The 19,156-nt window shown below is 44.6% G+C and overlaps 2 protein-coding genes across 3 annotated transcripts in view; both read right to left on the bottom strand.

Annotated features, from left to right (window-relative positions):
* Positions 1-4,469: 4,469 nt before the first annotated feature.
* Positions 4,470-7,392, bottom strand: LOC127051077 (olfactory receptor 4S2-like). 2 transcript variants are annotated; one of them, XM_050952955.1, is made up of 2 exons: positions 7,378-7,392; positions 4,470-5,384 (listed from the first exon to the last, which is right to left on the bottom strand). In XM_050952955.1, exons 1-2 carry the CDS (start codon positions 7,390-7,392, stop codon positions 4,470-4,472), a joined length of 930 nt encoding a protein of 309 aa, XP_050808912.1. The 2 variants fall into 2 exon arrangements, with proteins under 2 accessions (XP_050808912.1, XP_050808911.1); XM_050952954.1 differs by lacking the exon at positions 7,378-7,392 and having other exon boundaries at positions 4,470-5,399.
* Positions 7,393-15,110: 7,718 nt separating this feature from the next.
* LOC127052361 (NACHT, LRR and PYD domains-containing protein 3-like) overlaps positions 15,111-19,156 on the bottom strand; it is a 42,550-nt gene continuing 38,504 nt past the window's right edge. Inside the window, 2 exon segments of the mRNA XM_050955962.1 lie at positions 15,111-15,327; positions 17,545-17,715. Coding sequence (XP_050811919.1) covers positions 15,111-15,327; positions 17,545-17,715 — 388 coding nt within the window.

The raw sequence follows: 19,156 nt of genomic DNA, 5'->3' as shown, positions 1-19,156 counted from the left end.
TTAATTATACTCAAGGGAACCCACTGTAATAATTGTCAACAGATTTCGTGGAGAGTCTGTGATCATAGTTACAAGCGGTGAGAACAGGAAGGAAAAGAATTTATTTTTGGATCTAATGTCCTGTCACTTTAAATGTTAATAAGACCAAATCCAGAGCTGGTAGAAGTTGGCATGGCTGCCTAGACTCCAGACAACTCCAAACACCAGCTGGGGATCCAGTTCACTGACTAACTTCAACAGAGATATGCTGATTTATACCGGCTAGGGACTTGCCCACTGCTTGATTCCGCTGCGCAGCACTATAGGTGTTCACCAAGATAACGGCTCACTAGGCACTATGATCACAATAACTAGGAGTTCAAAATAGTGACAGAAAGTGTTTGCATGAGTTATTAATATTCTGAACCCAAATCTGCAGCCAGTGCTCAAGGTTTTAGGCATTTTACAGGCTCTGGCTGATACTCAAGACAGTCATTCTTAGGAACATTTTCCAGGAGCTACTAAGCAAAGCAAGCTGCAAGAAGGAAGAGAGAGCAGACTCTCACACCCAGCCATGTGTCAGGGAGTGAGGAAGACCCTGTTTCACACACACCCCGCTCCCATTTACCAAACATCCAGAGACCTGGGAAAAGAAAGGGGATTCAGCCCTGACTTCCAAGAGGTAGTTAGGGAAACAGGACTGTTAGGAATGATGAAGGAAAAGGAGGAACAGTAGCTGTAACCTCTCTGCTACCTCCACAGCAATGGCCCCACCCTATGAAATTCTGTGTATAGTTTCTCCCAAGTTACAGATTGGGCCTGGTTCACTCCCTACTATTTCCCCTGAAGATTGTATTTTATCTCAACTTCTTCAAGAGCTATGTAAAGATTCATTTCCAAAGGGACTCTAATAAATAGCTGAGATGGTGACATTACCCCTGATCACATATCCCATTAAATTTCCTGATGTTATCCGGTTTCTGCTTGCCCTGAGTCCTGGGGGTGAGGTCCAGTTAAATAGCCTTACGTTTGTTTTGGGTATCGTAAACCAGCATCATGGTGTGATGACTTGTTATCTTCATGTTGAATTAACAGTATTTAACCGAGCTGTTCTTATGACACAAAACCATCACATGCTGATGTGACCTTGTAATGCAGTATCAGGACTTCAGGGACATGACTGTTTTCTACTGTGGGGCAAATTCCAAGAGGCAGGAACCCACAGGTGGAGGAGGTGATAAGCTAGGAGGTCCTTTTCCACCCATCTCAAACCATCCCAAGTCAACATTAACCAAATACCATTGCCTTCTACAAACTGTATTGTTGGATGAATGAAATAATCTAGTTATCACAATACAGCTTCTTGCTCCTTGACCAATTGGTGTTAGCCTTGTCCATGAGAGACAAGCACAAGGGTGAAAAAGTTCAGTCTTGCTCCTTCTCTGGAGATTGCTAATCATGGTATCCAAGTGGGGCATCTCTCTTGGATGGCTCATATTCTAAAAAGATGAGCTTTCTGCATATGTATGTGATGGGAGCATAGAGAGGGAACGTATAGATTTGTTTGAGAGGAGTCTCGTATTCTCACAACTGGAGATATGCTCTGATTTGAGTGCTCTGAAGTTCTGGTGGTCACATTCAGAAAGTTTGCAGGAATCTATTGATTGTGAGGAGGAGTGTTAATGTCTCAAATTGAATGTAGCTTGTTTAGAAGGACAAGTAGCATCACTGTAATTAATCAAGTTGAATCTGACCATCTCAACACCAGGACTCAGAGTAGCAGCCGTGTTAGTCTGTATTCACAAAAAGAACAGGAGTACTTGTGGCACCTTAGAGACTAGCAAATGTATTTCAGCATAAGCTTTCGTGAGCTACAGCTCACTTCTTCGGATGCATAGAATGGAAGACACATTTAACAGATCCTCATAGTGAGCACATGCCTATGTGTTCATGAGAACATAATGCAAAATTATTACTATTAGTAGTATTGCAGCATTGCCTAGTGGCCTCAACTGAAACTGGGACTCCATGTGCTTGGTGCTGTACAAACATAGTAAAAGACCGTAGCTGCCCTGAAGAGATTACAGTCTAAAATGGTAAACCATGAGAGGGAAGCAGAGGTCCAGAGAAAGGAAGTGACTGACCCAAATTCATAATGGAACAGAACCAAGACTAGTACCCCATGACTTCAGAGTCAGAGTCCAGGGCTATCACTGGGTCATACTGCTCCAGTGCTACTGGGACTACAATAATGACCACAAATAATCTAACTGAAATTAGCTAAAAAATTGAACAAAGAACTGGAAAAATTTTCACTTTTCTCTGAGCCTTAAATGTTGGAAGCATTCACATCAAAGTAGAATGGTAATATGTAGTCTGATTTAGGGTGTACTAATAATATTAATGTAAGCTATTGATTTAATTATATTTTAATTTCATTAATATTATTATTAATAATAAGTTATTAATATTAATTAGTATGGGTCTTATGCTCACTAATCTGTTTGATCAGAAGATAAAAGTTCTTGTCCCGAATCAGGCTCCACAGAATTTACAAAGGACCTTCAGGGGTATGAAAGGAAGCTCACAGATATAGCTGTAAAGACTTTTTATTAAAATCAATGAAATAGTAAGTAAATGGTAAAATAATCAGAGTTACAAAGTTACAATTGCATTACTGCTATTCAAAAGATACATACGGTAATATAGTATTCTATGCTACAAAGCTTTGCTTAATATACTCACACCCTTCCTTGATAATCTGGTGATAAGAGACACAGTCCCAGCCTCGCGGTTGGGGTTTCTCAGTTCTTCAGTGAGAGATGCAGTGCTTAGAAGAAACTAATGCTCAGCGCTATCAGAACTAACTTAGGGCTTACTTGACTAACTTAAACTTAAACAGAAAACCTAAGGAACAAAGTAAGAATAAAATTTTAGGGAAACCAAACTTTGCTAGTTCCCCTGAAAGTTTGAAAGTTAAGAACAAGCACAGCCTACTAATAGAATTAGTCGTAGTAGAGAGATAGAAGAGGACTAGAGATAGAGTAGAAATAGAATACTCTAGCGAGGTGGGTCACCTCTTTGAGAGGGCACAAGTGCCAGAAATTGTTCTTCTTATGCCCAAATTTCATTCCTCACCCACAAAATGTTAGGGTTTGCTTACCCCATAGATTAGTATGTATGTGCGTATTGATGACATGTACCTACGCACTTATATTATTTCTGTTCTTTAGTCATTTCAGTTCTTTCCTTGTGGTGCACCTGTTAAGTCTGTGGGTACAAATTGAACCCCCCCCATGCCATTCTTCCATTGTCTATTGGTCTAGATAAAAGCTCTTAGCTATTTAGGTAACAAGATGTAGATCAACTTTGCTTTCTGGATAAAAGGTCTTAATATAGTGTGGCAGAGCTCTGACCTTGCTCCCGTGGATCCTGTGCTTCTAGGTGGTTTATACTAGCCTCAGTGGCTCACTGTACACACTACTCTCTACGTAGCCCTTCTCTCTCTAGGGCCAGGGTTACAGTCTACTGAGACCTTTTCATCAGAGGCCTGAAAGGAGGTTGGTGAGAGAACTCCCACAGTGTCTGTTCAGCCTCCTGTCCTAACAGAGGCCTGAAATCCCCTCCCAGGAGATGTTCCTGTAGTGGTGGGTTGGGTGGAACCCGAGCCCGCCCTCTACTCCGGGTTCCAGCCCAGGGACCCTAATGGTAGCAGTTGTTGGCAGCCAACCTTTCACTGCCAGAGTTGCTACATTTCCCTGGGCCACTTCCCCACAGCTCTCCTGCTTCTCCCTTCTTCACCCTTACCTTAGGGCTCCTTTAACGATGGTCTGAGGGTGTCTTCAGTAACCAACCCTTCAGCCACACTTCCTCTCCTCTGACTTCCTGGCTCTTCCCTGTCTGACTGGAGTGAGCCCTTTTTATAGTATCAGCAGGGCCTTAATTAGAGTCAGGTGGTCACATTAACTGAATGGCCTAACCTGACTATTTGCAGGTTAATTAGAGTCAGGTGTTCTCATTAGCCTGGAGCAGTCCCTGCTCTGGTCAGTCAGAGAACAGAAAACTGTTAATCCAGTGGCCAGTATATCTGCCTTCTGCTATTCTGCTGTACCCAACTGGCCTGGGTCTATCACAATAGATATGTTAACTTTGCGTTAGGTTAACATACAGGATATGGCCTGTAGGTCTCCTGCATTACAGCCAAACTTACTTTAGTATAAATCTACAAACCTAGTACAATAAACCAAATACTTAAACTATAAGAAAATATTATATATAATTATATAATTATTATATATAATCTTTCCTTATAGTATATATACATGTATGCAGGTTAATCCTATAGGCTACACAGAGCAGGATTCAGAGAAAATCATTGGGAATTTTCACAGAAAAACTGAACACCTGTGATCTTAATATCTCTTTTCTCTAAAATTCCTGATGAATAGCATTACTTGGCAGAACTATCATCTTTCCACACATCCCATTCTTCATTTCACCCCTAACGTCGCTCTTCTGCTCCCTAATTTTCTTATGGCATTTTTCACCTCCTCATTGCGCAGGGTATAGATTAAGGGATTCAGCATAGGGGTGATAATGGTGTAGAACACCGTGACCATCTTATCCTCTGAGAAGGTAGTGGGAGGTCTTAAATACATGAAGATACATGGCCCTAAAAATATAATCACTACAGCAATATGGGAGGCACAGGTGGAAAGAGCTTTGCGACGACCTTCGGAGGAGCGAGTTCTCAAGGAGACTAAGATGATGACATAGGACACAACTAGCACAACAAAACAGGTCAAGGAAATCATCCCAGTATTGGCAATGACCATGACGCCAACACGATAAGTGTCAGTGCAGGCCAGTTTTAGCAAAGGATGCACATCGCAGAAATAGTGGTCAATCTCGTTGGGCCCACAGAAGGGTAACTGGATGGTCAGGAGAGTCTGAACTATGGAATGCACAAAGCCACCCACCCATGAAGACACCACAAGGGAGCCGCAAACACACCCGGTCATGATGGTTGTGTAATGGAGGGGTTTGCAGATCGCGATGTAACGATCGTACGCCATCACAGTGAGGAGGAAGATTTCAGTGCACCCGAAGAAATGGACCACAAACAGCTGAGCGATGCAGCCATCAAAGGAGATGGTTCTCCTCTCCACGAAGAAGTCCGCAATCAGTTTTGGGGCTGTGACAGAGGAAAGGCACATGTCTACAAAGGACAGGTAACTGAGGAAGAAATACATGGGAGACTTCAGATACTGGCTGTTCTTTACAGTGACAATGATTAGGAGGTTTCCCAGCACAGTAGCGATATAGAGGAGTACAAAGAACACAAAACACACAGGCTGTAACATCTCATTGTGGCAAAGTCCCAAAAGGATGAATTCAGTCACATTCTGTGTGGGCTTCATGGACTCAGTTTAAATAACGGGTATATGGAATACCGCTAATCCACCTGCCATGACACAAAAGAAGGATTGGAACAATCAACAGATATTGACCACTGACAAGATAAATGTCAAGATGCATTGACTGAAGTGGTAGACTTTGTCCAAAAATGAAAATGAGCACTATGTAACTCAAGGAACTAGAGGAAACTGGCTTGAGTTGCATATTGCCATGAACAGTATATATTCAAAATAATTAGAGTGGAAACTCTGAAATCGATTCATTCTATTCTTCCTCTACAGTGAACCATCAAAGACTTTAACTGTAAGTGAAAAATTTAACCTTAACTACGCTTTGCAATCAGCCCTTCCATGATACTCATTCCATTTTATTCATACTGCATTGTTAAACACCTTCAGAAATCCCATTTTTCAAGCAAGGATAACGATATCTCTTACCTTTGCATCTGAGCACATAAATGCTCAAAAAAATATTTATTTGTACATGCAAACATGAAACTGAGTTATCTCGTTCAGTAACCAATGTTTGAAAACTGGTCTGATTATTTTCATCACAAAATTATTTCACAACATTTACATTGAGTTGAAAGCCATTTTAACTGGAAAAAAATGGTTTCAGTGGAGAATTTTGACCAGCTTTACACAAAACCCCAATTTCAACTAGAATTGAAACACTAATTTATCAGCAGGACTCACGGATACACTGTAGATTATTAATGCTGCTCCAAAAACGCAAAGTAGCCATAAACACTGTTTGATTGACCAGTTAACTCTGAAACCAGAGTGGTGGAAATCAGCTGAAGCCGACTAGCAAACCTGACCCTTTGTGTGTTACCATCTGATGTGAGGTGACTTGAATTAAATTTTCTGTGTTCAAACAAACGAATTTATGTGTGGTCATAAGCAGGAATGGATTAAATATGAGGTGGGGATGGTCATTGCTTACAGACTAACATCTAATAAACCTATTTTATACATTTCAAAACTAAAATTAAAATAATATGAAGATTTTTCAAGAGGGAAGCTTGCAATGAAGATTTTAGAGTCATTCATCATATTTTAGGTGAATTAGTTGGAGACTGATTGGTGGAGCGGGGAATTAGATTGGAATGAATCCTAATAAGTTCTTTCTTTTTTTTTTTTTACATTGGTAGAGCTGAGCAGGAAAAGAACAGCATAAAATACTCAGCCTTGCTGGAAAACTCACGTGGGTTGTATTTACAGATCTCAAAACTTACCTGGATGGTGATGCGTTTTATTTTCCCTGCTTATAACCTGCTCCCGTAGCAAAGGTGTTCGGCTCTGAACAACAGTAAGCAGTTGATGAGGGTGATTTACAAGGTCATCAGTTACTCCCTGCTATATGAATTTTCTGCTTTGTAAATTTCATCCTAAGATTTTTAAAAGCCCTATGTTAGGATGTCCTTTGCTGTCTGTCAATTCTGCCAAGGCCAAAGTAGCGAACTAGAGAAGTGGTTTGCTCAAGGCAGCCCTCAGGAATCTTTTCTCATCAACCACTCTCCCAACTCACAAAGCCTCAGGTCTAAGACCATCTCCATCCCTCACTCTGCAAAATCTAAGACCCAACAAGCTCTTTGGGAAAAATTGTCTCTCTCTTTGCTGTGAAGTCACAATAGAAATATTTAAAATAAATATGTAGTGGCAGTGCGTCATTGCCTGGTTAATGAGTTCCCAGTGGCTTTTCAAGGTTTCTTCACTGGAAATAGTTTTGAAGAAGCACTCCCCTAGACAACTTTAAACATGTCTTTGTAGCAAACTTTCAAAGCTCTGCTGAGAGTTAATCATAGATTCATAGATTCTAGGGTCAGAAGGGACCAATGTGATCATCTAGTCCGAATCCCTGCACAAAGCAGGCCACAGAACCCTACCCATCCACTTCTATAACAAACCCCTAACCGATCTCTGAGTTATTGAAGTCTTCAAATTGTGGTTTGAAGACCTCAAGCTGCAGAGAATCCACCAGCAAGTGACCCATGCCCTACGCTGCAGAGGAAGGCGAAAAACCTCCAGGGCCTCTGCCAATCTGCCCCGGAGGAAAATTCCTTCCTGACCCCAAATATGGTGATCAGTTAAACCCTGAGCATGTGGGCAAGACTTACCAGCCAGCACTCAGAAAAGAATTCTCTGCAGTAACTCAGATCCCATAGTCCCTTTCATTGTTTTAAAACTCCATCTTTCAATATGACTAGCCCCCTCGCCTGCCTTCTCATATTTTCACCAAGTGATGGACTTAGAGATCTTGCTATTATCTGGTTCCTTCTACTTGTGTCCCCTACATAAGAAGAGGGCACAGGAAATCCTGTGTCAAGTTCCTCATTTCACTCCTATGCTTAGAAAGTGGACCTCGAGAACTTGGGCAAAAGGCAACAAGCTCTGTGGACCTGCTGTGCGTGAACAGCCATTGGATCAGGCCTTAATGGAAGATAACTCATGCCTAACAAAATCAATGGAAAAATGCCAGGTTGACTTCAGTGGCTTTTGCATCACCCCTTAATCACTGCTATACGGGACTGACTAATGCTAGGATTTCTCTTCTACGTGATAATGTGACTCAGCTGTGACAGGACCAGGGCTTGTGACAAGACTGGGGCAATGGGATTTCACTGCAGCATCAGTTCTCAGAGACACCATGGCTGCACAGGATGATGGGAGTTCTGAGGAAATGCCTAGTGATGTGGCCACTGCTGCTTCCATTCCAGGATGTTATCTTATATTCCACTCTATGCTTAGTCTGGGGTGCCACTGCTGTGAAAAGTGTGAGAAGTCTAGCAGCATCACTGGTGCTGGGACCTCCCATCTCATATAGGCACTTGGGGCCATTCACAGTGAAAGTGTAACTCACTAGTGAATGTGTGTCTCTGACCTTCCTATGCGCCTAAGTGCTGAAGCTGTTGCTCTTTAATTCAAGCTCTACCAACTCCTGCCTTTACCTCCGGAGATCCCCAGTTAAATCCTTGGTGTGTTGGGTGTCACAGATGGAAACTGCTACAAAAACAGTAGTGGGACCATGGAATCAAGGATATAGAAGATGTTTGTACTTTGTATGGCTTTTCAAAATCTGTACATGGGGGTGGGAGGGAAGAGAATATGGCTTGATATCCTCCCTTCTCCTTATGCAGCCATAGACAAACTGGTCCATCATAAGAAAAGAGTTAGTTATTCCCTGTGGCAACACAACTTTGTGTCATGAAACCACAATTGCAATGATATGGCCAGATCAAGCAGCCATTTGAGACACTCAAACTATCCCATTGACATAGCATTCATTCAGAATTTATCCCCGTTTCTGCTAAGCAAATTATTCATACAAGCAATACTGATTTTCTTTTACCATATTTGTAACTCTTAAGTATACATGACAATGTTCAGATGGGTAATTTTCACTTCTGAATTGTTCACAATCTGTTCGCTCAGACTCTTCTCTCTCTGTATTGCATTTGGCAGGTTGGCTGCCTGCCAATCCCTTCCTAATTCTAAGTAGGGACCCCAGCTGGTTTCAGTAAACTCCCACTGTCTCAGTCATGAATGGAAACAATGGAGGGGCTGCAAAAGCCTCTTGAAGCCCCTTGAAGGTCACAGGACAGAGGACCTAAGCAAAGAAATTATCCATGTACCTGCTGAGCTGCTGTTTGTGGCTTCCAAGGTGTATGCCCTAGAACACATGAAAGCCAATTCCTCGCCATGCTTTGCTCCTGGGCCCACTAATTGACCTGTCTCAGCAGAGCAAAGAGCAGCACTGAGCCTTCAGTCATCCCCATACTGCTCCTCGACCTCATGACCCATGCCTTGGTGGGGGTCTGCGTGTGCTAGCTCTGCACCAAATGGAAGAGGTGAGCACAGAATCCACACATCCAAGATGGTGGGGAGGGTCTAGGAATCTGATGCCTCTCCTGCTGAATAGACACAAGGTTCAGAGTGCCCTTTGTGGCATCCCTAAGCGAATAACCCACCCAAAGCCCTATTTCTGCGAACTTAGCATGAGCTAAAAGCCAACAAACTCAGAAGTTACAGCAGAAATATTTAGAGTGAATCATATAGTGGTAGCATGTCATTGCCTTGGGTAATGCGTTCCCAGAGGCATTTCAAGGTGTTTCCGTGGGAAGCAACAGTGAAGAGGCAGCTACGCCATATTGCTTTGCATACATCTTTCAGGCAAACTTTTGGTGCCTGTTGACAGTTAACCCCAGATTTTTAGGCATCTTTCCACTTGGCATTACAAGACCTAAGGGACTTAGCTACACTGCCTTTTCAAAATTGACAGCTTCTAAGCAGCCTAAGTCAGACTGAGACTTAGGCTTCTAAGTGTCTAAATCACTTCTGAAAATGGAATTGAGCAATCTAAGTCACTCAGGCCTTGTGATACGGAGCAGAACAACATCTAAATACCTTTACAAATTTGGTCTTTAGTCCCTTTACTTGTTCTGTGCCTCATGTAAGCAGGGGAATGGTCCTGCTATTGTGGGGAACTTTCCTGGCTTCTGCACTAACCCTGCTGAAGTGGGCTAGCGAAAGGATCTGAGTCCTCATTCCCACTTCCTTTACCCAGAGGCCTCCCTGCCCTCAAGGGCTCCCCTTCCACTCTCCTGTCTGGCAGAGTCCTCGTAACCCCAACAAGGCTGGGCCCAGGATTCCTGGGGGGCTCAACCCCCAACCCTGCTGTGGTCACCTAGGACAGGGACTAGGGTGTCCCCACTCCGGGATACTCTCTTTGCACTGCGCACCTCCCTGACCCACTGATCACATCATACAATTTAAAGCAAATACAAGTGTCATGGTATAATTCCCCACTCTGAACCTTAGCGTCCAAGAGCATGAATTCCTCTAAGCTCAATTACCAGCTTAGTACTTGTAGCGCTGCCACCAACCAGGAATTCCAGTGCCTGGTACACTCTGGTCCCTCCCATACCTTGCCCGGGGACCCCCAAGACCCAGACCCTCTGGATCTTAACACAAGGAAAGTAAACCCTTTCCCTCACTGTTGCGTCTCCCAGACTTCCCCTCCCTGGGTTGCCCTGGAAGATCAATGTGATTCAAACTCCTTGAATCTTAAAACAGAGGAAAATTCACCTTCCCCCCCCCTTCTCTCTCCTCCTCCCAGACTCTCCCTGAGAGAGAAAGTAATCCTAAATCAGAGAGAAAATAACCTCTCTCTCCCCCTTCCCTCCTTTCTCCCCACCAGTTCCCTGGTGGATCCAGACCCAGTCCCCTGGGGTCTCACCAGAATAAAAAAACAATCAGGTTCTTAAACAAGAAAAGCTTTTAATTAAAGAGGGAAAAACAGTAAAAATTATCTTTGTAAATTTAAGATGGAATATGTTCAGGGTCTTTCAGCTATAGACACTGGGAATACCCTCCCAGCCTAAGTATACAAGTACAAATAAAAATCCTTTCAGCAAAATACAAATTTGAACTCCTTCCAGCCAAATACACATTTGCAAATAAAGAAAATAAACATAAGCCTAACTCGCCTTATCTACCTAGTACTCACTATTCTGGACATATAAGAGACTGTATCAACGAGATTGGAGAGAAACCTGGTTGCACGTCTGGTCACTCTCAGAACCCAGAGAGAACAACCACCAAACACAATCAGCACACACACAAACTTCCCTCCCTCAAGATTTGAAAGTATCCTGTCCCTTGACTGGTCCTCTGGTCAGGTGACAGCCAGGCTCACTGATCTTGTTAACCCTTTACAGGCAAAAGAGATATGAAGTACTTCTGTTCTATTAACTCTTAGCTATCTGTTTATGACACATCTTGAGAGACATTTTTTCCTGACACCTTTTCTCCCCGATGGGTGAGCAACTGGCCACTGTGAACCTGCTGTCAATTACTCAATACCGCTCCAGATGTCAGATAAATATCTGAGATGTTCTAAACCTATTGCTTATGTCTGTGTTTGCTTAAATCTATTAAACTGCGGTTTTAGATAGAGCATGTTTACTTGCATTAATCTTTTATCAGGTGGAATTGCTGTGCTCCCATTGATTTATTCCTGACACCTCTGGGAGTGAAATAATTAAGTTACCACTGCTGTGGGTTCTGAAAACCCTGGGTAAGACCCTGTCTTCCCCAAAACATTCCTCAGTGCCTAAAAACTAATCAGTCATGTCCGTGGAAGGCAAAACCCTTCCAAATTGGATGACAAGTTACATTATTTTTCTCCCAGCCAGACTCCCAGCTACATATACTGCAGATGAAAGCCTCCCCCACCGCTCATCTGTTTAACAGAACTGGATTCCTTACTCCCAGAGGGACTTTCTGGGGCTGCTAGAGAAATTACCTTCCTCTCCCCCCTATATCAGACCCACTTACAACAGGCTAAATGGGGGGTTTACAGTGCTTGTGAAACTAAGGGATTCACAGTGCATCCGAGCAAGTGCTCCTTTTAATAAGTTTCTTAGCTGGGACACATGATCTCAAGTCCAAGTTAACCCCTCAGATAAACTGTATGCTGCTGTTTTTGTAAAGGGACCATCCAGCCTTACAAGAATAACATTTTAGTCACAGAACTGCAGGCTGGGGAATCTACTACTTTATTCAATTGCATCTCACCAAACTAATTGTGGGGGGAGGGAGAGGAACTTTCCCTCCCAAAACAGGAAGTGAGGGAAGGCTGGAGTATGGCTTCATTTTCTAGTACTCTGGATAACTCGGTTAACTCTGTGATGACCATTTCACTGCAAATTTGCAGGCTCCACAATCAAAAACACCTATGACGAGAGGGTATTCTTTGGACTATTGAACTGCTGTGGGAAGTTTGTAGTTAACCTCCATGCTTAACCCATTATTTAACTGCTACCTATGAAAGAAATCTGGGTCTGGACCACAGAATGTGACATCTTGGAAAACACAATTAAAATCTCTGCCCCTCACCTTCTCCTACTACTAGAATGAGGGCAATAACACTGACCGACTTCAAAGGAGTGGTGAAGGGATTGCACTAAATTAGGTTTGTTAAGTGCCACCTAAGTGCAAAGTGTTGTTAAGGCCAGTCACTGGCAGAACAGGGCATAGATGGCAGGAATTCATGGCTCCTGGCCCTGTGTTTATTCCTCTGCTCCATATTGTCTGTAAATATAGGTACAACATTTACTAATCTCCAACCCTGTGGCCTAGTATCTGGTTTTAAAGACAGTGCATTATAGTGGGGCAGTAGCACCCCTAGTTAAGAATCTTCCTATGCTGCAAGGCCTTTTCCCCCTAGGATAGCCTGCAAAGTGGAGTAGGGAGGCAGGGACTCCCCTTTACTCCCTCGCTGCCTCCAGCCAGTAGACGTGCTCCTCACAGCCCATCGGTACCAAGTTCCTTCCTCACAATGGCTTCACCAACCCTACTGGTGGCATGAAGGGAGCAGGAAGAGACCAAAGCTGGTAGCTGAGTGGCACTGAAGTGTTCCCAGGAAGCCTCCTTGAGGCCCCCCACACATGCAGGTGCCTCACAATCATGTCATTCTCCCTACCAGCATTTCCTCAAAAGACAAGGGAAATTCACTGCCCAAAAACTTCATTAACATAGTTAAGTTTAACTGCTCATAGCAGAATGCTAAATGCACTTTTACGTAATCCTCTGATATCCCAGAAATACACAGGTAATGTCCACAGAAACTCTGCCCTGCAACCTTAACTCTGCACCCCCTGAAGCTGCAATAGTCACTAGGGATATACTGTGAGTAGATTGCAGACAGGGCTGCCCCATAACAAGCAGACCTGAAGAATGATTAACAAAATCTGCCATTGTGCATTGTGTCCAGCAGAATTATATTCACTCATTCCCCTGCATGCACTGCCCATCCCTGTGTTACATGTAGCTGTATTGGATGAGGAGCGATTCACTGCAGCCGGTGCCACAGCTCACACTGTCATACAAGGATGGTGTAGATATGCCAAGAGGACCAGGGACCTCTTGTCTCTGTGCTGGTGTGCTGATTGTCTGAGCAGAGGTCCACAATGGTATATGGTTGCCATAGGGATTTGTAGCATTTTGGTGCAGGATATCAGAGGACTCGCTAAGGGGTAGATGAAAGTCATGTCCCAAAGGGAATCCTTAAGTCAAGGATGAAGGGGCAGTAATTCCTGGAAACTAAGGTGGTTTGTGCAGATTAGGCTAAGTGGTTGAGTGCAGGCCAGGCGCAGCTACCTCTTTTTCACTGAGGCCAACTTAAACCTGGCTGTTGCCTTGAGGAAGATATAGTATAATAGTTTCTCCTTTAGTACTGATGTGCTCTGTCCCCACTGTGGTCCATGTCTTCTGGAAGGATAGCATGCTATGATTTATGATTCAGGGGTGGACTGGTGCTCAAAGTGGACAGTGTTAAGGTTGTGGAATGAGCTTACCTTTCCATTTCCCAATTTTTAGGTTGTTAAGTACAGATGCACTTGACATTCTAGAAGGGTACAAGGTGCTGCCAGTCAACTTTAATTCTGTGCTCACTGGGTGTTGGGGCAATTGATATTATTGCAAGAAGCTCACCTACTTCATTCTTAAATTCAAATGGCAGTGGGTCAAAGCCCACTACAAAGCTTTTAGCGTGTGGCAGCAGGTTCCATGCAACCAGTTAGCATGCACCGGGCTAGTTCACCGTATATTCACAGTGTGGCTTGCCGCGCACTAAGTTGCAACGCAGACAAGCCTTGAGGCAAGTCAGGAGGTGACCTCCCTTATATAGGCTGAGACAATAACTTCATCCTCATGCAAACACACTCATTCACCCCACAATGGACATGGCTTTTCAAGGCAGTTCCATAGCTTGATGCCCGAGGTGCTGTATCCCACAAGAGGCCTTCAAAGAGGAATGGATGATCTCCTCATTAATTCAGCAGTCCTGACCCAAATCCTCAACACACCAGACTCCCGTGTGCATACTTTGCACTGGGCCAGATTCCACACAAGGACTTCAAAAATCCTCTTACCATATCAGGAAGAGATCGCAACTAACTAATCAGTAATTTCCAAACCCAGTTGGTGGATTCATCCCCTGAGGTTTCATCAGGAATTCCTATTGCTGGGACCAACGAGGCTGGCAATTGCTACAGATGCCAGCCTGCATGGCTGGGGGCCTAGGGAGTGTGGTCCGACTCGGAAAAGATGTATAAGCTGATCAGAACTAAGGGCAATCAGGTGAGCCCTCATTCATACCCAGCAGTCAATATCATGTTCTTAACATCATCTGCAAAACAACTGATGGGGAGAAGCGGGGACAGGTGTGCAGGACTGGAGCTATGAGACTAGCAGCTGGGGTAGCAAACTTATGCAGTCAAGTTGTATGAATGGCAGGGTAGAGATTTTTTTCTGGTAACTTGTTTTGCTTTATGCCTAGAAAGATTAGGTGGTGCTGAAATATCCTTGCTCTCTTACCGTGGTAGCATCATGATCCTAGCATGCCTATTTACACTACCTTCTGCAGTCTCAATAAGACAACCACTGGGGGAATTGAGGTTTCAGCAGCTTTGCTGGTTCAGCAACTTTGGGCAAAACCTACCCCTGAAATGTGAATGAGAGCTGAATGTGCAGGAATCATTAATGTTTGTTTATCTTGTACAGCCAGTTGAGAACAGTTCCCAGGGTGAAGGGTTTCCCTCAGACTCAGAAGAGTGTGGGCATCCTCCACCACACAGCATGAGGAAAGCAAGGTCTGGTCTTGGGCTGTCTGGTGCAGCTGTGTTTGATTGCTGTAAAACCATTTCAGTGTTACCGTTCTGATAGGCATAAGCTAAAGGAACCAGCAGTTGCTTCCTGTAGTTTCTGCAGTTTGCAGTTAGGATGTTTCAGTCCCTCACACAGCAGCCTCCCTCCGCAATCTTCCAGTTTGTTTCTCCACAGGTCCAGCTCTGTCAGGGTCTTGTTGGCTCTGAGAGCAGAGGAGAGAGCCCCACAACAAGCAGCTGTGAGTCCACAGTCCATCAAGCTGGATGAAGAGATAGAGAACAGTGGCTTATCTTTGATATAACAGGTGCTGAGTTTTCTTTTTCCCTGAGGGTTCTCCACCACTGCTCTGCCCCAAGGCCCTGCCCCCTCCCCAAAGCACCTCCCTCACTCTGCCCCCTCCTCTGAGGCCCCACCCTCATTCCACCTCTTCCTGGCCCCACTACACCCATTCCCCTGGGGCCCCGCCCTCACTCTGCCTCTTCCTGCCCCACTCTAACTTCTCCACCGAGGCTCCGCCCATCCACCACTCACTGCCCTCTACTCTCCCCCAAGAGCCTCACCTAGCCGCCAAACAGCTGATCAGCAGCTGCTGCCAAACAGCTGTGGCTGGTGGCCGCTGAGCACCCACTATTTTTTTTCCATGGATGCTCCAGCCCTGGAACACATGGAGTCGGCGCCTATGGGTGCTCCAGCCCCAAAGCACCATGGAGTTGGCGCCTATGTTTGACATAATCACTATATTGTGGGAGTGCAGGGAGAGATTGCAGCAATGAGCATTGGGAACAAAAATTTGGAAGGCTGGTTGTGAGGATTCTTTTTATTTATACCTGTTGGGCAGGGTTCAGCTCTCATTTACACTGGTGTAACTCTAGAGCTAACCTACTGCCATTAATAGAGACACACTTGAAAGTACAGAACTGAGGGCCCCTTATGGCAGTTACTCTGTATTGCACCAGTGAATGTTCTGTTGAACTGAAGGGACTGGGCACACTGTGGGTGTCTTTTCAGTAAGCTGGGGTAATCTGAACAAAATGCAGATGGGTGTATCTGGGAAATAGTTCACTGTGCTTCATGGCTAGCACTCTGGTTCCCTTCTGATTAAGCAGATGGAGCTGTTATTTTGGTATGAGCTCTCCTGCCCCAAAAATGTTCCTCAGGGGTCAAGACCATTTATTAACTATCCCCAGTGTGAACAGAAACCCTTCAACCCAGAAGCCAAACTACCTGATTGTTCTGACACCAAACACCCATATTGCTGATGATCCAGGACCTTTGCATCCTCTCTGCCTACCAAAGAGGGACTGGAATCCCTTGTCCCAAACCACCTTCCAGACCTCTCAATATCTGGGGTAACACGTCTCAGTGATAACTCATTCAAGCAAGAGGGCATTGCCACCCCCCCATGTCAGCTAGCAGGAGGCTGTGTTGTTACATCAACGGAAAACCTTTCCAAGTCAATGGAAAACCAACAAAGACCATAACAAATCATCAAAACCACTCGGAGGTGAAAAGGACCATTACAGCAGGCATGGGATTGCCCTGACTATGAATGAAGACAAACCACTGTTTTCAGTATAACAGAGTGTAGCAAAGGCACTCTGGATCCATTCACTGAGGAAAACCCTTTCTGGATGGGGTTGCATTCATGAATGTTTGGATCTTGGTTCTTGGAAACCAGCTAGCTCTGCAATACACACAAGCTGAGGTAAAGTCAACTTTATTAGATAGGAAAGGTAACTATTAATTAATGTACATCCAGGTTTGCATTTTATGATTTTGTTTTATATTGTAACTATTTGTTTCCACTGCTCTCTATTATTTCTCTATCCTCTCTTAAATAAATCTTCTCTTGTTTTATTACAAATGGTCACAAGTGCTGTGTGGTTTTACAGGGTTTAAGCTGAAACTGGTAAATTGGGGTACACTGCACCTTCAGGTGCAGAGGATCTGGAATTTCTGTTACCACAGGCTGGATATTAGAGGGGAATAATTCAAAGGGACACTAGGAGTGGGGTTAGGGTTAGGAGACAGCTTGTGTGGAAGTGGAAGTTAACATGAAGTTAGGATTAGGAGACAGCTTGAGTGGCTGAAGGGCTGGCAGTGTCAGTGAACTGAGACCCAGCCACTGCCAGCAAGGCCACCTCTCATTAGAGATGGATGGTAACAAGTCCTGGGTACCCTGAGAATTGCCACAAACCTCCAAACCAGGTGATAAATGACAGAAGCAACTAACATGTGACAAGGGCTGGAGAGTAGACTACCTGTTATGTTGCACCATGGTTGAACAGATCAATGATTTTTAACTATAAAATCTGTTTTTAAGGATGTTTTCTCCCTGTATGAATTAAATAAAACAGGGCTTTAGAAAGAAAACTAGAAGGAGTGACTCCTCTGTGACCACCAGAAACCCTTCCTGGGTCAGGAGCAAGAGTTGGATCAGAAATTTTCAGATTCACTGAAATGAATCAATATTTACCGCAGTCTCTGCAGTCTGCGGTTTGGATGCTTCAGACCTTCACACAGCAGCTGTGCTCCCGTATCTCCCAGTTCATTGTCACTCAGTTCCAGGTCTGTCAGGAACGGGTTGGCCCTGAGCACAGAGGAGAGGTCCCCACAACAAGCACCAGCAAGTTCGCAACACCTCAATCTGCAGGAGACAGGTGCACAGGTTAGAAAATGAGAACATGTGGCTAAATTCTTTTGCTGCTGTCAGTGGGTTCTTAGAAACATTGTTTTAAAAGATGTCAAATTCTAGTGGAGGGATAGTAGGTGCTGAGAACTTAAACATACTGAAAAGACAGATGTTTAACAGATGTTAGGATGCATAAGGAATGGGACAGGAAATATCAATGAAAATATTACAGTACTCTGATGGGTTGTTCACCCCACACAGGATGGGAAAGGGTTACAATGTCCAGGTAGGACTATTAACTCCACAGGCTACACCTGGAGGGAGAGCCAGGGAGCAGGGAATTCATGGCTAGCAGGCTCAGCTGGCCAGGAATAGGTGGGGCCTCCAAAGCCAAGGAGCTGGTAACAGACAGCTACTGGGAAAGGGCAGTCGCTCCCTGGGAAGAAGAAGGAGGGTTTGGAGCCGGCACACCCAGAGTAAGGAGGGGAACAGGAAGTTGCAGGAAGCAGTCCATGGAAGAAGCAGTGAGGGCTGGGAGAGGAATGCCCAGAACTTCTGGGATGAGGGTCTCTGGACTGGAACCCCGAGTAGTGGGTGGGCCCGGGTTCTCCTACCAGCCACTAACATAGACTGCTAGGGCAGTGAACAGGAAGACTGCCTGGGTCACGGTGGGAGTGACAGAGAATTGAAGGATTGTACCCCGAAAGCAGGAGTGCTGAGTGACCTGGCCAAAGGGCTGAGTCACAAAGAGGACACTGCAGTTCCTGGGACAAGAGAGGAGCTGCACAGATGGTGTAACGGTGAGCAAACCACAGAAGGGGGTGTCCACCTTAAGAGCTAATCCCTGGGGTAACCAGGAGGAGATGTCACACAACCGCTGAATGATGCACCCCATGACAGGAACACTGCGTGCAGAACTGGAGGGGGTTCCAAGAAGAGTGATGAGAATGACCAAGCTCCTGGAAGAACGTTCATATGAAGAGACTGAAAAGACTGGGGCTGTTCACCTTAGAAGATGAATAAGAGGGGACATGATGAAAGTATATAACTAAATGCCCCCAAATTTTATTAGTGCACAGCTAAGGCTGCCCAGTGCTGTCTCCTGCCCTTCTAGAGAATGGAGAGTGGCTGAACTTGGACCCTGAAAATAAGGAAATTCAAAGTACAATTACTTGCTACCCTTACAGTGCAACTTTAACTCCGGCCCCTGGAGCTGGCAGTAGCCCCTGGGAGTGGGTTAGTAAGGACAGAGCAAAGGTCTAGCGATGGAGGGAGGTGATGGATTCTCCCCCTCTTGAAGTGTTCAGATCAAGACTGGAGCCCTTCTGGAAGATGCTTTAGTCGAACATAAAAAACACTGGGTTCAGCACAGGAGTAACTGGGTGAAATTCTATGGCCTATGTTATACAGGAGGTCAGACTAGATGATCTGATGGTCCCTCCTGGCCTTAAAGTCA

The sequence above is a fragment of the Gopherus flavomarginatus genome, chromosome 5 (assembly GCF_025201925.1).
Source record: "Gopherus flavomarginatus isolate rGopFla2 chromosome 5, rGopFla2.mat.asm, whole genome shotgun sequence".
NCBI lineage: Eukaryota > Metazoa > Chordata > Testudines > Testudinidae > Gopherus > Gopherus flavomarginatus.
This window is presented reverse-complemented; position numbering and strand designations above follow the sequence as displayed.